The 19,332-nt window shown below is 37.7% G+C and overlaps 1 protein-coding gene across 1 annotated transcript in view; it reads right to left on the bottom strand.

Annotated features, from left to right (window-relative positions):
* Positions 1 to 614: 614 nt before the first annotated feature.
* Positions 615 to 19,332, bottom strand: part of GABRG3 (gamma-aminobutyric acid type A receptor subunit gamma3) — a 334,473-nt gene continuing 315,755 nt past the window's right edge. The window contains exons 8-10 of the mRNA XM_087758171.1: positions 13,658 to 13,854; positions 12,081 to 12,110; positions 615 to 8,510 (exon numbers count right to left, since the gene is read on the bottom strand). Coding sequence (XP_087614297.1) covers positions 8,232 to 8,510; positions 12,081 to 12,110; positions 13,658 to 13,854 — 506 coding nt within the window. The 3' untranslated portion in view covers positions 615 to 8,231. The remainder of the gene's footprint in view (positions 8,511 to 12,080; positions 12,111 to 13,657; positions 13,855 to 19,332) is intronic.

Here is a 19,332-nt window from a genome sequence, read left to right on the forward strand (position 1 = left end):
AGTGGGTCGAGACTGGCAATTCTGTGGTCATGAAGGTACAGAAGTGGGAATTAAATTGCATTCAAAGAGGATAAACCAAGAGGACACTCTTAACAGCCAAAGAAATTATACTCGTAAAAATACAGAGTATAGTTTCACAAGTAAATTTCATTGTGTAAGCAGATCCAAAGAACTAGCTTTCAGTTTACTGAAAAAGTTGGGATTGGGAAAGTTTTGAAATGAAATTTGATTGCAATTTTTAAATTATGAAGTCTTTACATTCAAGTAGTTTGTGCTAAAGACACAGCTTATTTCTGGTTTCTCTTTGAATTTTGTATGATATTCTTCCCACTTTATGTTAGCCCCATGGATAAACTTCACTATTAAATCTTTTGCTTTACTGTCTGCTCATGCTCTCTATTGAAAATATTTTTAAATACTCTTCTGAAACTCCTTTCAAGAACACCCTATCAGAAAGGTAATACACTCTGCCTCTTAGGCAGATTTTCAGATGTCTTTTCTGTTTTTTTAAGCTCTCAACTTCCATAAGAAAATACAATTACCAATATATGCACACAATACTTGCATTTTCTGATAATGTGTATTTATTTGTATCCAGAAATACAAATGTTGGGATCAAAATACGAATATAAATAATATTCTAGACGCACAGCCTTACTCCTTAACACAAAGTAAAGTGGAATGGATGTGGTTGATAAGGGAAAGTCGTTGTCTTGAGAACTTGAGGAGATGAAGCACACGGGTGTTTGACTTTTCCAATTAGGTCAGTCTGTGGGATCACTAGGATGGCTATCTAACTTAGAATGACATACTGGTACTAGTGCTACCTGTATTATTCAAGGCACATTGGGCACATAATTGTACTTTCATTTCACTATGACATCACAAGCTGCACTGCTAGCAAAGAAATCACACACCCCTAAGAAAAACTTAGGAAGGAAGGATAATTAGAAATCTAAAATTTTATTTGTGTTCTATAAGAAAGTTCAATTTGGCACATAGTTGGCAGTTTTTACGTGATTCCTAAAATTGCACTCACTTAAAATTAAAAAAATTCCATATGTTGTCATGTTGGGAAAAAATGTTTTGAGAGCAGAGTACTGAGAGTTTAAAACAGGATTACATGAGGTGTTTGATGACTGCCTGTGATAGCCACAGACTGGGCTCAGATTCCCTCCAGCCTAGTGTTCCTACTTGTGGCAGCCACCTGTTGGCCCATGATTTATGGTTGGTATTGCATGTGAGCATAGATGACAGTAAAGTCACAGGACTCCTTAATAACTACAAAAGTGAATATGGGGGACTGATACTGTAATCTCTCTGCACAAGGTTTCCCACTGTTGTTCAGAGGAGCACTGTTTTGTGGAAGCTTATTCTGAAATTTTGTTTCCCTTGGAGCACTCTGGCAGTGGCATACTTCCCTGGTTTGCCTGTGTAATACTGTCAGATGCAATTATTTTACAGCTTTCCATGAGTTCAACAGCAGCTCACATTTTAAGGATTCCATGTGGTCTGTAAGTATGGAATGGACTGTAGCATGCTCTGTTCCATATTCGTCAGCAGTTTTTTTAAAATATGTTGTCAATATTGCTCTCTTCATCAATTTTTGTATTAACGTGCAATTTAGAAAATTTGGCATTTATCTGTTTTAGGCCTCACTTTAAGTACATAAATCACAATTCTCACTTTAGGTACTTAAGTTACAAATCTGCTCTCCACAAGCTTTGAAGCCAGTCAATGGATAGTCAACCCCACCAGAATATGATCCAAAGCTCTTCCTGTTTGTTTGTAAGAATATTTTAACTTAAACCCCTCTTTTGGTCAATGGTCTTGATTGATGAGGAAGTATTTGACTCAGACGTAGAGGCCTTTTCTTTAAAACTTGTTATCATAACACAGTCTCAATAACAACCCATCACCAGCTTCATTATGGATATTTCATTCTTTGTATTTTATAATATATTTTGTCAGTACATCTTCATCTCTCCCAGGCACTGTCAGAGGCTGCAAGAAGGTACAGAGACATTAGGAGAGTATTAAGTGTGGTATTAAACACTAAAGGGAGCACCTGGGTTCCCCTATAAGAAGCTCTACAGGCTGGTTTAGGCCTCCAAGTAAAGCTGAGTTACGTGAGTGCTTCCGTGACACCAAACAGGCTGTTATGACTCCTCTGGCTAGTGCCATTCATTACCTAGATAAAAGAATAGAAGGCAAATAACTATGAGTACCTGGTTTGCCTGGTTCAGTCCTTGAGAAAGTCTACCCCCAGACATATGAATAAACATAACCACATGTCTTCTGCTGTCTTTCTTTTTCCTTCATAAATAGCAAATGATTAGAAGATCAAAATGCATGTTTTGATAGAAAGCAGGGAATTCTCAGGTGTCCAACTCTGAGGCACTGAACTTCATGATGAATTTTATTGTTTAATTTCATATATATTCTAGGAAAACCCTTGAGGACTCCAGATGCATAGAGACACTGGCTTGAGGATCCACAACAAAAAAGAAAAAATAAAAGAAAGTGAAGTTTGTAGAAAGGAATAAATCATCACAGATCTTGGATATCTCCTTGAGGAATGTCAGCGGTCACTAACCAAGTGCTTAAAGTCAGTCACAATCCAAAGTAATTTGGATTTCCAAAGAAACAGCTGCTAGGTAAATTGGATTATTAGAACAATATTTATACTTAATTCCAGACTTAGTCCTAGACAGGGTTATAGGGTAGCATATCTCTTTGAGTTATCCACCACAGTTACAGTGTACAAAAATTTACTGTTTAACTTGTCAAAGAAATGCAGTTCAAGTGGAGATGATTTTTTTTTTTTTTGTTAAAACATCATCTCACTTTAGATATAGAACATAGTTTTGGTTTTAGTATCTAAAACAGTGGCCTAAATGATGAGGAAAGTAGATTCTCTGTTTTTTTTTTGTTGTTGTTGTTTTCCAGACAAACCATGAATCCCAAGCGTAAAACTATTAAGGCCACTGAGTCTTGAAAGAAGGCCTTCATTTTTTGCACATATACTGGAACCCTTCAAGAAGAGAATGTGGTGAACCATAAGGAACTTGTAGGCATGTAAATATAGTATAAGACTAATGACATTATGCTTCTTTTTCAGTATGGAAGTGTAAGCTTCAACATAAGTTTTCAGTGTGTAAGTTGAACTGATTTTGTGCTTGCCAATTGTATAGGTGAAAAGAGAGAGGAAGGGAGGATCTAAAATGAACTCAGGGAAAAAAAAAAAGCTCTCAAGGAAAAAGAACCTCACCTTTCAGCTGTGGAAATGCATCCCCAGTGCATAGTTTGGTTTTTGCCTATTTTAAACAGTCTTCTGGGAAGTGACCTGGATGAAGTAATCATCAGCCTTGTGTTTATGCTCTGCATCTCTTGGTGGAATGAAGTTGCTGAGTGAAGAAGGAAGGGTCCTGCTAAACTGCTGAAATCCCACTGCAGTTTTCTTGCTACTTAGGATTTAAGAAACCTACAGACTGCTTAAAAAATAAAGAAAAATCAGACAAATGCTCAATGTGTAGGTTCAAGAGATACAGAACACTGCAGTGCTCAGGAAGAACTCCAGCAAGCTCATCGTCCCTCTTTCTAATTCTCAGGCCAGGAATAGTATATCCTTCAATATCAAGAAATGCTAAAGGCACTAATGTAAGAGGCACAAAGATTTCACTGTAAGCAAGAAATAGAATATACCTTGAAAAAAATCATCTAATTGTGTAGGCAGCTAAGATTATGGGATATGGTTTGCCTTTTCTTAGTGCTTTATGGAAACCCAGAAAGAGCAGCCAATGGGAAAAGTACAGTCTGTTATGGACAGCCTTTACAAGTTGCAGTAGGCACTTTGTTTTACAGCTTAGAAGGTAACACCAACCCTCCAGATTGTGAGGCTAATGAAATCTGTCGTAAAATATTGAGTATCCCTTCCCACAAAGTCAGCAGTACAGCAGCTATGGTCTTTCCAGAGCTGTCTTGCACTAGGTCACATGGAGCATGGGCAGGGTAGAGTCATTTTTCTAGATGTATGGTGAAATTTGGTGTAAAAAGGAGGTAAGCATCCTTCCCTTCATGAAACAACCAAGTAAGGTGAGTTGTGACAAATTCATGCAGCAACATAAGGTGCTAGACTCTGAGACACATTAGGGCTGCCAAAGTGTTTGAGATAGCTATCTATCTGAGTTATTTGGCAGGATGCCTCCAGTTCCAGAAATATAATTTCCTATCAGCTAAAGGCTCATGTGTCACTGCTGTTCCAGCTGACGAATGTGCAAACCGCCAGGTGGATGATTTGGAATTAGCTGTGGGTAGCTGGTGGGAAGAATTGAATAAGAGGAGGGGATAGATAAGAACTGCACAGCAATAAAAAAATAATTTCTTCCTCCTCTTTTATCTTCACTACTCATCGCTGTCTCTGTGAAGACAGTTCTGGCTTTTTTGATACTTCCTGTTGTAATTTTTATCATTGTTATTGATATGTACAATATACCAATATACAGTTGACAGCTGATGAAGGAGAAAATGAGCATCTGAAAGAGAAGAAATGGTATCAAAGTGCCTGAGGTGTTTTAATCTACAGCCGTACTTCTTGATGAGAAAGTTACATTAAAATTGTGTGGCATGTGGTGTACTTCAGTTCCACATTACTGCTGGACATGGAGACAACATAAACTGGCTACAAGTTTGTATACACTTATCCTTGGAAGAATGGCTGTAAAAGAAGGAGTTGTCAGTATGTTAGGCATCAGGGCCAGAAGAACTGAGAAGACTGAGTTAAGCAGAACAGTATTCTTATACATTCTTAATTGCCTTGAAAATGTTGCCCTCGATGCAGGAAAACACTGTCCATCAAGCTTTAATTGAAGGGAGAGAATAAGAGGTTTGACTTTAGATCTTCCTGGGAAAAGTTGGGTATCTACACAAACCCTCACAATCTTTTCTGTAACTTCAAAAAGGAAAGAATGTAATGTGAAGATACTTGATTTTGTAGTTTTACATACATATCCAAATGCATTCATTTATCTAGTCATTTGTCTTTGCCTTCCTCCGTTCTCTTCCTTTCCTTGGAAGGGTAAAAAGAAGTACTAAATAACAAAAAGAAGTAGTTGAATAAATGTAAGTCTTGAATATGAAATTATCTGATAAGAAAATGTTTGAAAATATTAAAAGGTGAGTCTTACATTTCTCATGGGACAGTACAGAGAAGTGTTAATTTTTTTCAATTTGCAAAAGAAGTAAAAGAATATCTGGAGGTTAATGAGGATATTCTTACTACTACAGAAGGATATGGCACATAGGTATATGCAGACCACGTCATCTAGGTATCTAGAATGATTGCATTTTGAATGATGCAGAGCCTAGGAAGCTTATCTTCCCTGATCTCTATGGTTTTTCAGTGGCTGCCAAAGCGCAGAGCAGTGAAGCAGAGAGAGTAAACTAAACAACCAGGAATAAGCAAAGGAATGCATTCTGGAACCTGGCAGCCTGCGGCCACTCACCTTACATACAAATGAATTTTTTGCACATAACCCCAAAGTAGAATATATTACACAGTAGAATATATCCTCTGCTGTCAGTATTAGAGCAGAAGCCAGTAGTGTCTGAAGATTCTTTCTTGGTTAGTATTGTGGAAATTATATTCTTCCAACTTCTCTTTATGAAAGCACTCAGAAAACGGAGGCAATATGAATGGACTTAGCAGAACCAGTCTTCCAAGGAAGTATCTGAAGGGGTTGTATGCTTTTAGCAGCAATGGGCAGTCATGAGCAGAAGTGTAAGAAAAGTATATGCTCATCATCTAAAATGGGAACATTCCACTTCCACACTTACTCCTAGGACATTCACTCAAGTGTGCAATTGCTAAATAAACCTCACTTTACCTGTTCAAGATATAATGGTGGAAGACACCTTCTTGTGCCTCATCTGTCTCAATACTCCCACCAAAATCAATTGATTGTGCAGAGAGTTTTCAGGATCAGGCCCCTAAAGGATAACTGTTTCCATCCTTTTATTTAGGCTTGTAATATTTCTAGTATTTTTGCAAAATATGGCTGAAGGTGGCTGTTAGAGTAGACTAATTCATAATTAGTGACCAGGATATTCAACTTCAATTCAATCACCTTCTTGTACTGCTGAAAATATAACTCTCATCCTTGAATAAAATCCATTCTTCGAAGTGCAACACACCGAGTTTTACAGAGTAATAGATTTTACACAGTAATTTGCTACTGAGAGTTAGCAAAAGCTTCAACATGTATTTTGAAATCAGAAGGTTATCATTGGTTTAGAAGACATCAGATTGGGCAGATGTTGCTAAAAATAAGGTTTTGATCCTGCCCCAAAATATTTCTTCTCTGTGCTTCTAATTTGAATTTTTTCAGTCCTTAGAGAACTGATTCCCATCCCCCACCTACACCCACCTCTGTCTCTGATATTTTAGACAAGTGAAAAACAGGAGAAAGTACTTTGAATAACTACAGTTAACTTTTGTGTTAGTAATTTTTTTCAATTAAATACTCACTGGAAGCACAGAGAAACAGCAATGACAGACAGTGATGATTCAAAGAACATGACAGCATTTCTTTTCCTTTAGAATTACCATTGCATTAGTACTTGCTTGTTTGCAGGATTTTCTGTCTGAGGAAAAAAGGAACTGCTCTTCAGTCACATCTACTACTCATTTCTTATCAAATACTGTGTGCAAGAGACACACATTTTTTGAGATGATAAAAAAATTATTAGGTCCTCCAGAAGAGAAAAAAAAAAAGTAGAATTTTGTTTTTAGGTATGTTTTAACTTTAATCATTTGTAACCATTTGTCATCCAAAGGGTAGTGAAAAGCCATTGCTATTTAGTGTTGATTCTGTTTTGTTTGCTTAATAACAATTATTGAGACAGTCTGTAAAAGACGTCAACTAGTTTAACACTGTAAAACTAGGTTTTGAAAAAATGGGTAGTTTAAGAATTTAATGGTTAAAAGCTTGTAAAATACAAAATAGATTTTTAGGGTAAAATATTTTTGGTAGTTTAGGAAAAAAATGAATCTACATGTGGCAAGTATTCCATGTTTAATCCAAGTGTGGCAATTGAGTTCCCATAATGCACTATTCAAGTCAAAAGTGTTTAGTCTTCAGCTCAGACCCAGGGAACAACTGCTGTGAATAAGGACTGCAATATTTAACTTTATGGAAGGAAAAAAAAATGTCCTTTGGCACACATGTTTTTCAATTTTGTAAAATAACTTTGAGAGAAAAAATAAGAATACATGAGAGCACTTTTTAGTAAATTGCAATCTGAACAAAGTAACATATTCCTAGTGCTATTATATAGTGATTTTTACTCATGGCCTATCAACTATGATCTGCTACAATGACACAAACAAGCAGGAATCTTGTTCTGCTTCAAGTAGAGTACTTTAGAAATCAATGACCATCCTGTGTTTAACCAGTCATAAAAAAGATAGATAGTTAAAAGCTTGAAAAACTGTAGAAGTTATGCCTACAGCTGCCTCAGAGATAGGCTAGTCTTTTATTTATATCAAAATAATAGCTTTCTTATAACTCTGCCTTTTCAACTTAAGTTAAAACCAATATGTGTAGGTAAGTTGCTAATTCCATGAATCCCAGACCTTTCCAGAAAATAATGTCCATGTTTTGATCCCACCAGAGACATTTCTTACTGTCTTTTGGTGGTTTCTCTATAGCAAGCAGATCACCAATGACATATTTCCCAAAACCTATGGGATATCGCTCAAAAAGTTCAAATACAAATGAGTGGTTTCGTTGGCTTTGGCTTATTTGCCAATGCCAGTGTATGTTGCTCGGAGCCTCAGGGATGTGGCAGCATTTTGAAAAAAGTATAGGAATGAAGAACAAAAATGATATATTTAACTTTTGCCTGAATTGTGTATAGCTTCTAAGCCAAGGGAGAATAGTAAAGATTCTAATATACAATAATTATTCATAAACATCGCTTACACTACAAATTCAGCTGAATTTTGTAAGAATCTTTTCCTTAAAATGAATAGCAGTAAGGAGAGAATTCTTCCATGTTTTTCTTTTTGAGGCAATTACATATTAAAATTCTTCATCAGGCTCTGTGATGGTGAAGATTAATGTGGCCTTTATAATTTGAGATGAAACTGACCGTGTCCTTCACTTTTTCTGCACTTTCACCATCCCTCCGCACTGTGAAAACACAGCAGTCTTCACCACTACAGGCAACATTTAAAGATAGAGGTATCCAACCCAGTAGACCAGGTTAAACAGCAGGAAGGATGTAGGAAAAAAGACCCTAGAGTAAGAGTCCAGTTCTAAGATGTCTATGTGAATTCGTCCTCTCCTCCATGAGCCTGATTTACACTCTTCATAACAACAGAAAAAGCTCTGACAGTCCTTCCCATCCAGACATTCATAGACGCACGCATCTTCAAATTCTTGCCAATACATGGCATTGTTCAATGTGATGACTGTGGTTGGTGGTCTCATATCAAGTACAGAATAATTCTGAGGAGAGAAAAAGAAACCAACAGTTTGATAAACTTCCATGGATGATGCAGATCACAATTAATAATCACAGGAAAAAATCACAGAAGCTAGGAATAAGAGGTCAATACTATAGGAATTCTAGATTTGGGGATCATCTTTCTTTCCCTCAAAAGATGCCTTTTCAGATGAATTTCCATAGAGAGATTGTGGTGTGGCAAGTTAAATAATTCTAGGTGTATTTTCTACTTGGGTAACTCAAGCATATATTGCCTAGTAATAATTTTTTCACACTTAGGAGTTCACTTGCCTGTCAGAATATTATTTGCAAGTTGCTTTAAACCCTTGCAGCTACTACATTTAAGAATGGACTCTGAAAAATAAAGAAGACGTCCCCCCTCCCCATTTAATTACACAACGATCTCCACTTCGTATAACTGCATTCACTGCCTCATAACTTTACCATGATTTATAAAAGCAGATATGGTCAGCAACAGATAGTGATGATTTCAGTACAGGATTTCAAAACGCCATCCCTAGGCATGTCCCCTTAGTGCTTATCACACTAACCATGCTCAGAAAAAGGGCACTTTGATATCACATATCCTGACTGTACCACTCACGCCTACAGACCTCTCCTTCAATGTACTCCCTATTTACACTTTTCCGTCACACCATTTCATTTTCATGAAAGGTTCTTTCTCATGATAGTCTCCTCTCTTATTAAGCTACACGTTCCATCCTCACAAATGTCACCTCTTCCACTGGCATCACTAGGAAAGGTCCCATCATCTTCACTGCCTGTCTGCACTGCCCCAACAAAGCAGACTCCAGCCCTGTCAGCACGGGTTTCTACACCTCAGGGACCCTTCTTCTCCCTGTGATTGCACTTAGCATTGCCTTTGCCTGCAGGAAGATGCCAGGTATGTACTTCCAAGCTAGCCATGCCTCTGCATCATGCCTGCTTGTATTCTGGTGGGTGCTCTGGGCCCCTGCTTCCACACTTGCTATACAAAATATGCGACATTTCCTGCTGAAGGTGTTGGGGCGTATCTGAAAATTTTCACTCTGTATGTGAAACAGATCAGTGATATTACTGCTGTGCCTTATGGGAAATTTTCCTTTTTATATTGACTTTGTTTTCTTTCTACAAATCCTTTGATTTGGCACATAATATTACACATCTCATTAAATTGCTGGTCCCTGAGCTAAGATCTTTATGTGGCATCCCTCTGCTCAGATGTTGGCATCTCCAACATAGGTAACTACATCTGAACAAGTGCCCTATGGTATCCAGCCAATTACTTCTAGGACACAATTCATCTCATCATAAGTAGATGGCTAAAGTCTCTCAGGTGCATTGTGCTGTGGACTGTAAACAGATTGCAGTTTAGAAGCAGATTATTGCAAGTCTATTTGTTGTGAATGACTTTATCTCTGAGATTAGATGACACAAGTTATGCTTGCATGGTCTTCTCTCTCATTTGTAAAGTTTCAGGTGGCTGGCATCAGAGCTTTACAATGTGCTGCCACATGGAAAAGGTCTAAGATTATTGTACAAACAATCATTTCTTGACTGTAGCACTTTGGAGAGAAAAAAAGCTATGACTAAAGTATACATGGAATTCTGCTATACCACCGTATCACATATTGTTCATTTCTTGCAGACTTTTATGAAAAATTCCTATGCCTGGCTACAATATTTATGTTAAGAAGAAAAAAAGCTGATTTAGATCTCTCCAGATGATTTTGGTACGTGAACAGAAATAAGTGCCCTGGTTCTGCAAAGGAAACTTTCTCATGCATCAATAGCCTGAATTTTTTTTCTTGTTGTTTTGTTGTATCAACTATCTGCTCAGGACAGAAGATAAAAGAAATGCCCTGATAATACAGAGAGATTAATCTGGTTGCTTTAGTCTCTGTTAGCTAGGAGGGGTCCTGAAGTGACTAGATACCATATAAAGGTGGATGGTACCCACTGTGTCCTGTGCGTCCTGCTGAGCTGGTGTTGGGAGGAGAGGGGTGCACACACAGTGGGCGCCAGCCCAGTACCACCTGAGAGCTCTGGCAAGGCAAGGCACTTCACAGGTGCCTTGGACAAGGCAGTTCAGATGCAGTGTTAAACACGTTTAATAAAATTATTTCAGACAAGGTATAAGTGTGTTCTCTAGGAGGAAAAACAAAGGGTGGGATCACCTCAACATGGATTTACTAAGATTAATAAAATTCACCTTTTAGGTGGCATCACTACAAGGCTGGAAAAGACAAAATGATATCTTGAGAGTCAGAGACACTGCTTATTTTGTTGAGTTTATGCTACAATTTGAACATGGGAGTTGTTTATGTATAGAACAAGGCCCTGCTCCATATCTGTCTTATAATTAAAAAAGAAAAGACTGAGTAAAAACTTGAAAAGGCTGCAGATACTTTCTAAGCAGATGATCAGACTGACTAGATCTAGACAAAGACTATGAGTGTTAAACCCTATTGTCATTTTAATTGTGTACCTTTTTCCTTTTTTTTTTTAATTGGAAAAAGGAAAGTGCCGTTACCCATTCATTGTGCCTTGTTAACTTCATCTTTCAGAAAAGTCTGTCCGAGGAGTGACAGCAGTAGCGAGTGCATAAATGCAATGCTTGCTGTAAACCATTCATTGTCAATGAGCAGACTTTCAATGCCATATGAGCTCAGAAAACTCATGTTAAAAAATGAGCAGACTTTCAATGCCATATGAGCTCAGAAAACTCATGTTAAAAAAAAAAAAAAGGAAGTGTATAACATTATTTGTAAAAGGTAAGCTAGTAACATGGAGCTAGCAGTTGTAAATTATAAACTTCAGCATATCCAAACCAAGAAATGTAAAAGCAATGGTTTAGTTCTGTCCCTGTTCTTATTTGGATCTGGTAGCTGGGAAGCAGGCCATCCAACCAGCTGATTAGCTGGCCCTCTGCATGCTTTATATTTATATATATTATAGTACGCATTCCAGTTTCAGATTTCATACAATTTAGAGATACAATTTTGTGCTCAGTTTCAACTTTATTACCACTGTACATATATAAATAGTTATCTAGAGGTTTGGGGAATATAATTTATTCCATTTGTAGATATAGTACAACGAGTTGTGTTAAACTTGTGTGCCTGAATTGTTTGAAAATCCACCTGAAAGCTTGCTAAAGATTTTACAGATATGCATAAATGAATTATTTTCTATGAAACTCAGTTAAAACTCCGTATAAGTTTATGACATAACTTGTGATTATTACTTTTTTATAAAATGTAATGAGAAACGGCAGTATTATAGAAAGAAGACACACAAAATTTCTGAGGTAAAAATAACACACAATATTCTACACTTGACCCTTCTCCCTCCCAAATCATTTGATAAGTCCTTATAGAAAGAGGCATCTATGTTCCTCTGCCACAGCCAAAACCAAACTGACCTTTTAACAAAAAAGCAAAACAATATTTATAGTGAAGTCAGGGTAAAGCATAACATAGCATTACAGCTTTCTTGAGAATTATTGCAAGTAAATGTCAACCATACATTCACGCCTCCATTGCTCTCACTGAATAAAATAGTTTACTTACCATCACATGACCAAAACTGACATCAGGTAGCTTAAATAAAGATAACAAAAGAATTATCCAGAAGAAAACATACTTATTGCTTCATATGCATCTAATGTTCAATAGCATTTCTTAAACCAACCTTTAAATGCATTTTTCTGTAAAACACTTTATGCTGAGTATTCTAGATATTCAGCATAATGTTCTGTACACTTTAAAACTGCATTAAACCTCAGCAGAATGCACACCTAGTTTCCATCCACTGTAAATCTTTATTCAACCCATTACATTTATTTTTTTAGCAAATAATAGCTAAGCGAGCATTTGTTCTTGTGTTAACTTAAATCTCATCAATGTTGCATGCCTTCCCTTATATTCATACACATGTCTGGAAATATATCCTACTCACAAAGATACTCATGACTTCTTCATTCAGTCTTTCTATAGGATGGCAATTTTAGTTTGATCATTAGCAAGTTCATTTTGATTGTCTCATACATTTCTTTTGGTAACACTCTTTTGCCTTTTGTGTGCAATGCATTTTTACAAAAAGCTATTAGAGGTTTAATGGAGTTTTCATTGACTAAGTCTATGGCTTTCTAGGTTTTCTCTAATTCCATACTCGTTTCAGCTTTTCCTTGATTATTTCTTCATTCAATCATTTTCTACAGTTCTTCATTCAATCCCTTTTTACCTTGTGACCTATTATTCCCTGAATTTAGCCTTCTCTCTCTTCAATTTTCTCCTTCACATTTTTCTTATTTGGCTTTGTATTTCTGATTTCAAATGTCCTTACTTCCTCCATTGCACAAAATGGCATCCAACATCTCCAACTATCGATCTTAAACACATAAAATTTTCCACTGCTCTTGAGTGAACAACCCACTTCTCCTTCCCTTTGTTTACACTGAGATTTTTTTCTCCATTATACTGTCCCCTCTCATTCTTATAGACAATTATAAAGTACACCAGGCAATTCTTCCTGCATGACTGTTTTAATTGATTCTAAGTAAACAGCTTTTGTGTGTGTCTGAGTGTTACTTCTGGAATTGTCTTTTTGGCCAAAAATGCAGCCATGTATAAAACCTTTCTAAGTGACCTCCTCTGTTTTTGTACTTAGGAAAAAGCCCCTTTGTGCATAGAGCTAAAACCAAGTGCTGGTTCCCAGTGGAGACATTGAAACCCTGTTTGTAAAGTTCATAAATATTTCTAGACCTGTTAAGCCATAAAATAGCAGATGCCTTTGAATAAACATCGATGTCCATACATTTGTATAACAATCTATGCAATCTGTTTCAGTGGGAGTCCTTTATGACTACCAGCACAGTAACTGGAGGATGAAAGACATAGAAAGGCTTGCTGCTTCATGGTCAGCAGGCTGCTTCTGTTAGGAGCACACCTCACTCAACAGGCACATAACTGCTTCTGCTGTTACTGAGGGATAACTATTTTGCATCAGCTTTCAGGGCAGATCACACCACAAACTGGGAAGAGCTCAGAGGAGCAGAGTATCATGGGATTACAGGCTGTTAGTGAATGATTCTCTGCTCTCTGAGCCAGGCACATGCTAGAAAAGAAATTAAATACTCCCATCTTACCGACTTTTTCTTCTTAGTACAGTTTGGTTTCCTGCAACTTGAGTAGTAGTTGAGAGTTGCATACTCCATCAGAGCAGCAAAGACAAATAGAAAGCATACAGTCACAAACAAATCCATAGCGGTAACATAGGAGACACGGGGTAATGACTTTCTCGCGATGGTACTCAAAGTTGTCATGGTTAATACTGTGGTGATGCCTGCAGAGAGAAACTTGATTTAATTGTATGCAACATCATTTCTCCATGTCGCAGAAGAATCTTTGGAAACAAACATACAAAACAGAAAGTCAAAGTGTACCCAAATAATTCATTAATTTCATTTGGTAGTATAAAAAATAGTGAAAAATAACATCAGCAGAGCCAGTAGTATTTTGTAACAAAGATTTCCTCAGCTCTTCATATTCAGCTTTGCAAAAGTGACATTCCCATGCCTCTCAATATGCTTTTCCTCATCTCTTCCTTTTTCTGGTCCCAGTTAGGTTGGAGATCGGAGTGAGGGAGGAGACAATGAAGAAATTTTTGAAGAAAAGTATGAAGCAGAAAAGATACTAAACCTAGAAAAATAAATAATAAGAAACCTAGAAAACAGTGAAGGAAACATGGTCTTTTACACAGCAGTACTGCTCTCATGAAAAATCTTGTGCTCAAAAAAGACAAAAAGGCGGGGGGCGGGGGAAGAAAAGAAATTTTGCTGCAAAGTTCTGACCATGAATTTTGAAAATATGTTTTCACACCACTGCTCCCTTGGGCGTCCTCCACTGCTATTTTCCTTCTGAGTAAGGGAAAACAGACTCTCATACAAACTTCAGATGTAACCTTAATGGAAGCAGCCTTTTTAATTCATACAAAGCATCATATCTTAGATTGATTTAGTAATAATGAATATAATGGGAGTTACTTAGTGTGAAATATCCTGAAACAATAAAACCAGTCCTAGAACAAAATCTGTGGGGTGTCAGTTATTTGGCTGCTAGTAATTCATATAATTTCTTTTTATTCCTGAGGAACAGAAGTCTTTTCATTCCCACTTTGGACTGATGCTTTTAATCATTTGTTATGAACTGCAAGCCTTCTGAAAGAAAAAATAAAACTCCTCAATGGCTTGGGAAGAAAAATAAAGCTCTCACTCAAATAAGCCTCAAGAGAGAACCTGCTCTAAAAACAAGATAACCATAAGGTAATCTTTCTTTTTATAGTTACAGTGATATTTTGCAATGGTACACAGTGTTTGAAATGGCAGGGGATGACTGAAATTATGCCTTATAGTAAAATTACGCCTTATAGTAAAATTACTTCCCACAAATGGCACTCTGGAGAGAAAGAAGTATCTGTGGATTACTTTTGACTACTTTCTGTTTATGAAGGAATGCCCACCTCTGATTTGTAGCGTTTGATAGAAACTGCAGTGAGTCACAGGAATAACCCTCCCCATTCAAACTGTCAGAAAGTCCGTGGAAGACCCAGAAGGCAGATTATAGCCTGGGCCTCGACCTTCTTCTGCAATGAATACTAATACTAATTGTATTTCTTAAATATCCACTAGCCAGAAACAAAAAAAAAAAAAAAAAGAAAAAAAAGTTGCTGAAAAAACACAACCCAATAATGAAGATTAAAGTAATGCTGATAGGAAGTGGGAAATGTGGACTTTGTGTGTACCTTGGACATCTAACAGCTATGGGGAAAATACTTCTGTTTCCTGTCAGCTCTGCCACATCCCAATAGAAGCATGTGTCTGGCATGATCCAGTAACCTCTCCAGACTCTTCAACAGCAGTTCTGTAGCTAGCAGATGCTTTGAAAAAGCTCCAGAGACAAACCCCATGCTTAGCCATTCATCACAGTAGTCAGCTGCAAAGATGTCCAACTGCAAAAGGTGTTGACTCACTAACCTTGGTTTAGCCCTTACTAACTATAGGTTAATTAGTCTTTCTGTATGACCATGACTGAGGCCTTGGGAGTCACTAACTTCAGAAGAACTGCATCCAGACTATGACATAGTCTACAATATGGAATTAGTTCTTTAAGAGTTTCTAACCCGCATTTAGATTTCTAACACAAATCTGTCCTTTTCAGAGCCACATGTACATGCACCTGTTCTCAGGTATTTTACTACCTTTAAAAAATTCCTCAAAACCCGTAGTCTTCTTCCAGCACAATATACAGTGTCCTTTTTACCTGGACTCAAGGACAAATTTTTGTTTCCCACTCATCCTGTGATAGGATCTCAGATTACTTTAGTGCAATTTTTTTATTAAAAGGCAAAAAACAAGTAAAAGGAAAAAAAAGCTTGCAATGCTCAAAAACATTTTTTGCAAAGCTCTGCAATTTTTCTACTGAATGCTGTATTGACAATGTACTATTTTTCCTCTATTTTTACTGAAATGGATGTATAAATTGTGACAAGAAATACTGTGCAGGTATCTGTAATGACAACCAGCTGCCAAAGTGACTATGGACCAGAAGGCAGAGAAGTGAAAGAAAAATTACCATTAGCCTCTGTACTTAAGCACAGAAGTCCCCAGCTCAGCCTGAGTCCTATATCTGTGCCTTAAGCCTGAATGTGAAATGCCTACCCGAATCATGCTTGAGACTGTGAAAACCTAGGTGAGAACTAAGCAAAATCAGCCCAGTAAATCATGTTGTAAATGCCTCACTGATAAAGAATCTGTGAGTTTTGGGTAGCTCTGGACTAATTTTAGCTGATTGAAACAAAGTAGGTTCTACTAAATTTATAGACACAGCAATGGTGTAAGATTTATTTTGGTTTTAAGATATTAATAGTGTCTATCCTCAGTTTCTTTGACAACAAATCACATTTTGCTACCAGAATATAAAACCTTGGGGAATGGAAAGTTTAGCATTATCACAAGCCATCATAGTTTCTGGATTATATGTCACATTTCAAATTATGGCAAGGGCATGAGATAAGATTGCTGAGCACATAGATAGAAACATCCAAAGGTCAAACAAACATGTTTTTACTTCTATTATTTATGCAAAATATTTTTATAATATGAAATCCAATAGAAAAGCATCATTCTTCATTTAAGCTGAGTCTTGAACTTGGATCCCAGCTCACACCAAAAACAAGCAAGGAGTTTTTGAAATAATAAAAATTCTACCCACTGTATCAATTTTACATTTGACACATAGGCACAAGTTTTAGAATATTAAAATGAGTTTTATGGGGATACATACAGAGAGCAAAGAGAAAGAAGGCGCACCAGACAATACAGTTTTGTATTCCTATACATTTACAAGTCAGAATATACAGATATGCATATATATGAATAAAACGCAGCACCCATTATTTACAAAGAGAATATCTAGATTCCATACCCTTAGCTCATTTTATCTCATGCTAAGAAAATTCAGTTTGTTGTGTGGTTTCAAACGCAATAAACTTTGCCAGATGAAATTGTTAAAAGTCTCTCACTTTGGGGAGGCTCGTATGGTAAAGTGAGCTTTGCATCTGTTATTGAAATTCACAGTGCTCTCGAACTGTCTGTTTCAACAGAATTTTAATATCAGCCAAGGACAGCTTTGAATTAACCTGGCTTCAAAATTTCCAGGTAGATAGGTGTAAGCAGGACCTTAGAAGTTTGTGTATAAATACCGTTTTGTGACATTTATATTCTTTGAGCAAATTCCATACCAAAGATGCTGTGTGATAAATCAAAAAGGACTGTCTGGGAGATCAAATGATGCAGGGATACATAATGCATGAGAACACTTTAACCTTTAGATCATTGGTCTAAACAGTTATTTAAAATTATTACTGTTTGAAAGCTCCTTACTGGACAACAGTATGCAAAGTGAGGTAGCAGGAGCTTCAGTATTAGAAACGTTGTCAGGAGCAGGATCTTCAGTTGTTAGAAACAGTTGACATTGTCTACTTGGACTTCTCCAAGGCCTTCGATACAGTGCCCCACAGCCTCCTCCTGGAGAATCTGATGCATTATGGCCTGGACAAGTGGTCTGTTCAGTAGGTGAGGAATTGGCTGACGGGCTGCACCCAAAGGGTGGTGGCAAATGGCTCTTTTTCAAACTGGCAACCCGTCACAAGTGGGGTCCCCCAGGGATTGATATTGGGCCCAACGCCATTCAATATCTTCATAAGTGATCTGGATAATGGGATCAAGTGTAGCCTGATGAAGTTCGCAGATGACGCCAAATTGAGTGGGGAAGTAGACACTCTGGAAGGGAGAGCCACCCTGCAGGAAGATCTGGATAGGCTGGAAGAGCAGGCTAACAAGAACCTTATGAAGTATAACAAGGACAAGTGTAAGGTCTTGCACCTGGGAAAACAGAATCCAGGAGTGCAGCACAGACTGGGAACCACCTGGCTAGAGAGCAGCTCCGGGGAAAGGGACCTGGGGGTCCTGGTGGACAGGAAGCTCACATGAGTGAATAGTGTGTTGCTGCGGTCAAGAAGGCCAATAGGATGCTGGGTTGCATCAAAAAGGGCATCACAAGCAGAGATAAAGAAGTCATTATCCCTCTCTACTCAGCACTTGTCAGGCCACACCTGGAATACTGTATACACTTCTGGTCCCTGTTATACAAAAAAGATGTGGACAGGCTGGAGGGGGTCCAGAGAAGGGCCATCAAGATGATCAAGGGTCTGAGAAGCCTGCCGTATGAGGATAGGCTGAGAGAACTGGTTTTTTTTCAGCCTTGAGAAAAGGAGGCTTAGAGGTGATCTCATCACCATGTACCAGTACTTAAAGGGGAGCTACAAAGAAGATGGAGACTCTCTTTTTACAAGGAGTCACATGGTGAGGACAAGGGGTAACGGGTACATGTTACTCCCAGGGAGATTCCGATTGGACACGAGAGGTAAATTTTTCACAATGAGAACAGTCAATCATTGGAATAATCTCCCCAGGGAAGTGGTTGACTCCGCTACGCTGAACACGTTTTAAGACTCAGGTGGACGTGGTGCTGGGCCATCTCATCTAGGTTGTGCTAGAAAGGTTGGACCAGATGATCCTCGAGGTCCCTTCCAACCTGGTATTCTATGATTCTATGAAACTCTTTAGTCAGCAAGGCTAATTTTTTCTTATTTTCCTAAGGATATGTTGATGGGACACTGGAGGAAAGGTGTACTGCTTTTAACCATGCTCTCACTTGTTTATAAACTTTATTTCTCCACCTGTTGATCTGGCACCTGTTTTGATCATTTGCTTGTTTTTCTAGTGAATGAGCTTAAGATGGAATGACAAAGGAGAGTAATGTTCATTTTTTATTTATAATGGTCAGAATTGCTACATTTGTTAATTTTACAAACTCCTGGAGCAAATCCAGCAGGTTATGGTTTTGTGCTGACCTCACGCAAAATGGGTTTTAATACAGAATTATCTGTAAAGTGTGAACCAGTGTTAGCTGCTCGCAGTTTTCTTATTACAGGTTGTTTGGGACTTTTCTTTCTACTGATCCTGTTGCGTAGCTCCTTGTTACTGAGCTGCTCTTGGTTTGAAAGGATGCCCCTCACCACTCACTAAGAATTAAAGCTGATACAACCTCCCCCGAGGAAGATGCCTAAGGATTAGTATCAGGCATGGCTGGCATATAGTTTCATTGCTAAAATAAAGCTGTAGCTAGTGAGGGAGTTAGAGGATATTTTTGGTAATGTATTTCTTCTAGCATTCAGCTGAAAGTTACTAAGTTATTGAAG

Source organism: Nipponia nippon, unplaced genomic scaffold (genome assembly GCF_047370975.1).
Source record: "Nipponia nippon isolate SJK-2023a ecotype South Korea unplaced genomic scaffold, ASM4737097v1 scaffold_2, whole genome shotgun sequence".
NCBI lineage: Eukaryota > Metazoa > Chordata > Aves > Pelecaniformes > Threskiornithidae > Nipponia > Nipponia nippon.